This window comes from Colobus angolensis, unplaced genomic scaffold (genome assembly GCF_000951035.1).
Source record: "Colobus angolensis palliatus isolate OR3802 unplaced genomic scaffold, Cang.pa_1.0 Scaffold474, whole genome shotgun sequence".
NCBI lineage: Eukaryota > Metazoa > Chordata > Mammalia > Primates > Cercopithecidae > Colobus > Colobus angolensis.
In genome coordinates, this window is record NW_012118199.1 from 537,705 (window position 1) to 545,495 (window position 7,791).

General features: G+C 41.6%; 1 protein-coding gene across 1 annotated transcript in view; it reads right to left on the reverse strand.

The window, feature by feature from the left end:
* Positions 1–1,619: 1,619 nt before the first annotated feature.
* The window catches only part of LOC105523786 (myocardin-like), an 11,590-nt gene continuing 5,418 nt past the window's right edge, over positions 1,620–7,791 (reverse strand). Inside the window, 2 exon segments of the mRNA XM_011958773.1 lie at positions 1,620–3,869; positions 6,288–6,345. Of these exon segments, the coding sequence (XP_011814163.1) occupies positions 3,307–3,869; positions 6,288–6,345 (621 nt within the window). The 3' untranslated portion in view covers positions 1,620–3,306.

The following is a 7,791-nucleotide window of genomic DNA, read 5'->3' on the forward strand; positions in this document are numbered from 1 at the left end:
AGGATATGTGTTGTCTCATTAATGTTGTTAGAAGCAGGGTCATGACTAATAAGCACTGGCTTGCTCCAAGCACTTGCACGAATAAATTTTTTGACTTCTTTAGCTAAGTATGAATCTACTAGACTGCAGCAGATAGCTGCAAATGTCTTCAAGTCTTCATCAGTACAGGGGTTCAAAGGTCTTAAGAAAACTGCACATGGTCATCTTCAGGTTCTAAGATCATTAGGGAACTTGAATGTGACCATCTTCATAAGTCTCTGTACATCTTTTAGTCGTGCCTGATTTGTGATCACAAAAGACACAACTAAGAGTTTAAAAGAATTTAAAATAAAATTCTCAATGGAAGACAAATTCATGGATTTTCTGATGTACTGGAAGCAGCCAACTTTATCAATTTTCTCCCAATTATCTCCAGTTTTCTCCCTCAAATTTCATGTGTGAGCTATGAAGAGAGAGGGTGAATGTGGTTTGTGGAGACTGTGGAAGGAGGTTGAGAGCAGTTATCAAGAGATCTGCTCTTTTTACTGTGTTGGTTTGCATTGGGATATAGGAACCATTTTATCTTTTGTCTACCGTCAGGCGTACCTATCAGTCCTGGGTCATAGCCTAAAAGATCCCCCATAAAATAGCACAATCTGGAGAATTACAGAGGCCTCCTCACTAGGTCTAGTCTCTCAGATAGAAATACCCAAAGGAAAAATATAATTAACACTCAGTCCCAGGTCTCAGAGTAGGGGCACTGTGTGAATTTGTTTTCCAAAGGAAGTAAGGGGAAGAAAAAGAACATACAAACAGCAAAATGTGACACCTGAAAAGTGCACTGACCAGCAAGCTTTGTCAAGACCCCAAGAAAACATCAACAGCTGAGGAATGAACAAATGTGTGGAGTGTATTAATAAGGTTTTCTTCCCCAGTAGCTTCATCTTCGAAGGAAACACAGGCGATTTTTTCTTCTGGATTTTGTTGGTTCTGATGACTGACATAAAAGCAAAATAAAAAATTTACCATGTGGATCTTTTAAAACACAATGCAGATAAAGGAATGTAAAATGATTTTCATGTTACTTTCATATTCTTCTATAAGAGACTGTGATACCATTTCCAGCTACTAATGGTGAAGCCGTTCTGTCTTTTCACATCCATATTCACTGCCAAGATGAGCTTGTTCATGATAAGCAAGTAGCTGTGAGTCATCGGATTGGAGCCGTTAGTCATACACAGAGAGGCAACATGTAGTCTAGTTGATTAATCAGAAATTCATAGTGAGAAAGACCAGGTATCATTCACATCAGATTAAGGGTTAAAGGCTTTTGGTGTAGAACTCAGTAATGCTGCTTTTGAAGATACATGCACACACAGATATAATATACACATATGTGTGTATCTATCATACATACATGTGTATTTGTGTGTGTATGTGTATTCGCCCACTCACATCCCACCCACAGAATAAGATCTGGCAGCTTTCAGAGTAGCAATCACCAAAACCTCTCTGTGTTCACACATTTTTTACAAGTTAACAATGGAATGAATTCTAAATCTTTGGTTTATCAAAAAGAGAGTTTCTAAAATCACAACATTTTTGATTATTTTTTCTATAAGTGCACAGTGAACTTTTTTTTACAAAAGATAAAAACAGTGCCTTAGTGATTTAAATAAAAAAACAAAACAACAGCAATAGCTCCTTTCTACAGCATGCAACAATATAAAATGGTGAGCTGGAGCCACAGTGAGCCTTACAGAGACTGTTCTGAAATTTTATTTTTCCAACTCCCAGCCAAAGCCACGAAAGGTAATGAGGAATGCACATTAGACCATTGTCTTTTTACTTCCATTGTTTTCAATGTGCAATTCTGTTTTCTTTCAAAAACCCAGATCTGAAATTCTCTCCTGTAAATATCATCCGTATTTGTCTTTACAATGTAATGATTTCCAATTTCCCCAGAGCAACACAAAGCAATAATTTCTTGAAAACTGAATGAGAATAGAAGGAACATTGTGACTGATGAGCCAAGTCACCAGTTTCTTCCTCAAGAAATCCTTGCGACTTCCTTTTGCAGCAAACTGTGCGTGTGGAGAATGAGTTCTCCAGAAGAACCTGGATTATTACGTTTTTCAAAAATGGCTTTCTTAGGAGTATGGCAGCTTGTTGGAGCTGAGAAGTCCTCCCCTCCCAATGTTGGGGCAGAAAAAGAAAGATGGCCAAATGAGGAACAGGAAAGGATTGATACCTTGAGGGAAAAGTGGAGTGAGAGAAAAATAAAGTGATAATAGCAAAACAAAAGGAGAAGTTGGACTCCCATAAGTAATAGTCCTGTTATAGGAACCCAGGGTGTTTATTCCAGGGAACGTGAAATGATGTTATTCTCTAGTCCTATCTGAATTATCCCTGGTACGGCTTCCTTCCTGTGCCTCGAGATATGTTTCTACCAATGTGGTCATCTCTGGTGTTTGGAACTAAAGGGGGCTGGCTGTGTTGGGGAGTTTGTGGCATCTCCTTCCGGGTAAGAAGGTCTGCATCCTTCAGGGTTCTCATCTAGGACACGTACTTATCAGCAGAGATATGGTGGGAATGATTGGGCCACTGGGTTAAAAAAGAAGAAAGTTCTGGGTGGAGTTCTGTGGACTCAGTTCAGGTTAACTGCTATTAGTGACCACACAGAGTCCTAGGTACAGGTTCAGAACCACTCCAGTGGGGCAGTTTTGTGGTAGAGGGACATTGAGTTGATTTAGCTTTCCTCGAAAAAGATTGGTTTTGTCCCTCTGTCTCAAGAACTTTTGATTTGAAGCTGGGTCTGGCTTCTCTTTTGAAAGAGAGTAAAGGAGACATTGGGCAACAGCGTCCATCGCAGGTATGTCTTCCATAACCTTGGAGGGCTGGCTTCCCTGTGCTCCCAAAAGACTGTGTTTCCTTTCCACGTTATCTCTAGTGAATTAATGAGAAAAGCTTGCAGTGTGAGCTTATGCCCCAACAATGCCTGAGAAAAATAATGGGCTAGAAAATATACTGGTCTTTGAAAAGGCAGTGAAATCTCTTTTTTGGCATCCTTAATCTGAGAAAGCACATTTTTGAATGCATTGTTGAAATCATTAACAGGTACTGAATGTTGGTAAATATTACAGTATATGTATTTCTAAAAATGTCATCTATTTGTTCTTGTTGATTGGCACAGAAGTCTCCATTGCTTCTCTTTAATTCTCTTCTTCTTCTCTTTTTGTACAGTAAAGTACGTATGGCTGTGTGCTTTCCCCCATGGAACTCCTATGGGTCTTCCGTAGCGCTGGTGCATCAGGCATTCTACCACTGCTATGAGTGAAGGTCCATGGAAGAACTCAAATTGAGATCAGTGACATCCAGGAAATCGATGTTGAAGATGTTGGGACTGCTGGTGCTGAGGGCGCTAAAGCCTGGTGTGGAACTTGGTGGAGTGAGGTCCAGCCACTCCAAGGTTTCCCAAGGAGATTCAGTGAAGCTTAACTGCAGCCCACTGCTGTCCACAGAAGAGGGTGAAAACTGTGTCTGCATCAGAGAGAGGGGGCCTGGCAAGATCTCATGTGCATTGAAGAGGTCTTCTGCAGCCTTCCCAGAGAATTCATCCATTATCCCATCAAAATGAGGTTCTTCGCTCCCAATTTTTAGAAGGGTGACATCACTCACCTTTCCTAGGGGACTCTGGGAATTTACTAAGACTTCAAGATGCTCATCACTGTCGGTGGCATAGGGATCAAAGGGGATCTGGCTGCCTGAAGAGGCTTGTTCAAAGGAAGCCGAGGGCTTGGGGAGGACAGCAGTTGGACTCTGGAAAGATCTGGGTATCTTTGGGACTTTCTGAAGACATGAGTGATCCTCTCTGACATCTGCTGGCATTTATGTGGGCAATACACGATGTGACTTGTTAAATCACCTCAAATTGAGCATGCCACGCAATATGAGTGAGTTACACTTAGATACAGAAGACAGTCATGCTTCCCTGGTCACGCTCACCACCCAATCTCATCTCTAAACTGCTCTGTCAATCTCCAATTCATCGTCCCTCTGGTTTTTCCCAAACCCTTTCCTGTTGGGAATTCCACTCTGTGATTCTTAAACTCTCTTCCCTGAAGGTTCCTGTGCCTACTCCTCTGACCTCTGGTAGTCCCTTGAGGACACTGAGTCCATCCCGACACCCTCAGTGAGGGCCTGAAGATGAGGGACCAGGTGCCACACCTGATTGCCACTTTCTGATTGCTACTCCCCCTCCTTCTGATGACAACTCAGCAGTTTTGGGTTTTGAGGGTGACACCAATGCCTCACCCCTAGCCTCCTAGTCACTCCTCCTCATTCACTGAAAACTCTACTTCCTACTCCATTGCCTTTTCCCCACTTCAGCCCTTCTCATTCTGTAACCTGAGCATCCTTGGAAATCACAGCATTCATGGTGGCCTCTCAGCTCCCGACTTGCTGTCAACTCCAGTGATTCCCTCTTTCCCACCCTGTCAGACACACCTTGGATTGTGTCATCTCCAAATACTGCATCCCTCTGAAAGCTCACTTTCAAGCTATGTTTTCTACTCTCTGTCCATCTTCTCCAAACCCTCCAAGCCACTTATTAAGTACCTGGTAACAATAATTTCCCAACCGTTTACAGTCACGCCAATCCATAGACTCTACTACGTTATCACTGTCCACCAGTCCCTCTGGTCTTCACTTCTTTCCTTGTCCAGGCTGTAGTTTTGGCAGAACCCCACCTCTGGATGAACCTGATCGTCTGCCTTCGCTGAGCATGCTCTGGATCAGCAGAACATTGCAAGAGAAAAATTAAACAACTAAGCTGACTTGGTTTCACTTTAGATTTCTGATGTCAGACCTACTGCTGGCATTTAAGACTGCAAAACAACCCTGCTGCGTTTCTCCAGAAAACTCAATTCATTCATGATTAAGTCATAAGTGCTCTTCTTCACCTGAATCTTCCAAACTCCTCTTCTACATCCTTATGCATTTCTGGCCTTGCCACATATTTCATTAAGGATATACAAGAGCAGGCCAGGTGTGTTGGCTCACGCTTGTAATCCCAGCACTTTGGGAGGCCAAGGTGGGCGGATCATGAGGTCAGGAGATCGAGACCATCACGGCCAACATGGTGAAACCCCATCTCTAATAAATATACAAAAAATTAGCTGGGCATGGTGGCGCACGCCTGTAGTCCCAGGTACTCAGGAGGCTGAGGCAGGAGAATTGCTTGATCCCGGGAGGCGGAGGTTGCAGTGAGTCGAGATTGCGCCACTGCACTTCAGCCTGGTGACAGAGTGAGATTCCGTCTCAAAAAATATATATATATATATATGTGTGTGTGTGTGTGCGCGTGTGTATATGCATATGTATGTGTGTGTGTGTGTATGTGTGTGTGTATATATATATATAAAAATACAGGCATCTGATGTGAACTCTTCTCATTTTTCCATCACAGAACTCATATACACACATATGTTTGTACCCATCTCTTTCTTCTTCCCTCTTGTTACAGTGGAGGAAAGGTCTGTTCACTTGCTTGTTGTCTGTCTCCCTTACCAGACTGTAAACTCTATAGAAATCAGGACTTCATCTGATGCAGCACTGAGACTAGCACAATGCCTGGCTACCCCTTCTCTGAGTCCTTTGCTACCTCTGTCTCTGGAATTTTAAATGTTTTTGGCACAAAGATTCTTCCCTGAGTTCTTTTCTTTTTTTCTACACATCCTCCTCAGGTCATCTTATTCATTTGTGTGGTTTTAAATTCTAAGTACACACTCTGTAATTTTTTAAGTAAATAAATGAACAAATTAAAAGATGACAAGAAGCACATGTTGATTATGTTTTATTGCTAGCATGAATAACATTTAAGCCTGAATGAACCATCCAGTGGAAGGTTACTGATTGAATTTCACTTTGAGTTGGTGGCACAAAACATTCATTATCTGCTTTCTTCTTTTCTCATAATTGAGAAGGCAGGCACATTGAGATTAGAACACAGAAAGAAGTAGTGTAGCAAGAGAAAACACTTAAGGAAACAAGGATTAGGCTGAGACATGAAAACTATTAAAATGATTCTGAAAAATGCTCCTAGGACAAAGGCAGTGAGGAATCATCCACTATGCTTTCTTTTATCAGCTGTAAAAATGTGCGAGAAGCTCAAAGGAAATGACTCTCCCTGAGGACTGCCTGGTACATCCGACTTACAGTGTGCATCTGATCTTGCTACCAAGAGTTCATTCCTTAAGAGTTCGCACAGGCTCAGAATGTCCTAATGGACAGGGCACAGGCAGTCTTACCTCCACTTTCAATAAGCACATCCAGGAGTTCATCCATCTGCTGACTCCGGGTCATTTGCTATTACATTTTCTAATTGTGGTAAAATACACATAACTTTAAATTTACTATCAACCATTTTTAAGTGTACAGTTAAGGGGAATTAGGTACATTCACACTGTTGTGTGACCATCACCACCATCTGTCTTCAGAATTCTTTTCATCCTGCAAGATTAAAACTGTGTACCCATTAAACCGTAATTTCCCATGCCCCATCCTTTAGCCCCTGGCAACCACCATTTTCCTTTCTGCCTTTATGAATTTGACTATTCTAAGTCCCTCATATGAGTGAATCAGACAGTGTTTGTTCTTTTGCAACTAGCTTATTTCTCTAAGCATAATGTCCTCAAGGTTGATCTATGTTGTGATATGTGTCAGAATTTCTTTTTTTAAAAGGCTGAATAAAATTCCATTGTAGAGATATAACACATGTTGTTTATCCATTCATTTGTCAATGGACATTTGGGTTGTGTCTACCTTTGGGCTACGGTGAATCATGCTGCTATGACCATGGGTCTATTGCCTAATGGCTTTTTAACCATGTTTGATTCAGCTTCAGTATTAATTTTAGGCAGATAAACTGCTGAATGAAACGGTCTACTACAACAGGAGAAAGGAAAAAGAAGGCAGAATGCTTCCTAGCACAGAGTACTTTAGAGTCAGTTCTATTGTTTGAGAGGTTTTCATCCCAGGAGCAGGACATCTTAGTATATAGAAAATGTCTTTTTAGGCTCTTACTTTGAAGTGACCTGAATCTACCTCTTGCTTGGTTTCTGCAATGTGGCCCAAGAACTTGGCCCATATTTTGTTGGTTCTTCATTGCAGTAGCTTGAGGAAGCTGTAGACACTTGTAAGGTATGTCCCCTCCTCTCTGGCTCATCTCAGTAGAGTCTTATTTCTGGACATCCACTTTGCCTGGCCCTCTTCTTTTGAAACTGAAGAATCAGCTGATGTTTACAGAAACCAGGGGAGTGGAATGGGGAGAACAAAGGCATATATCCATCTCACTACTCTGAGAGCCCAGACTCAATAAACACAGGTATCACTAATCAATATGGATGGGAGCACTGACCAAAAAATGAGTCATTTATCAGTTCAGAAGGTACCAGAAGCCTAAGTGTCTGGCAGGTAATTGAAATGAACTGAATATAGAATAAGAAAAAGAGGCAGAGAGCAGAGCATAGTTGTGGCTCAAAGTAGCAGAAGAGCCTTGTTTTAGGCAATTGTCTCACAGCAATGTGGCTCCTGGGTTGCCAGATCCTCTAACTTTTTAGAAACGAGAAAGCCCACTTTGCATATCATCTCCTGTTATTTAAAATATTCTTTAAGCCAAACAAAACTTAACTGCAGGCTGACTTTGATCTGTGGGATATCCGTATACAGCAACTGATGTAAATGTTCTTCTCTGGGTTAAGCACATATGAAGGGCTATCAAATACCTTATCCAAGCTCAGACTATTTGAAATA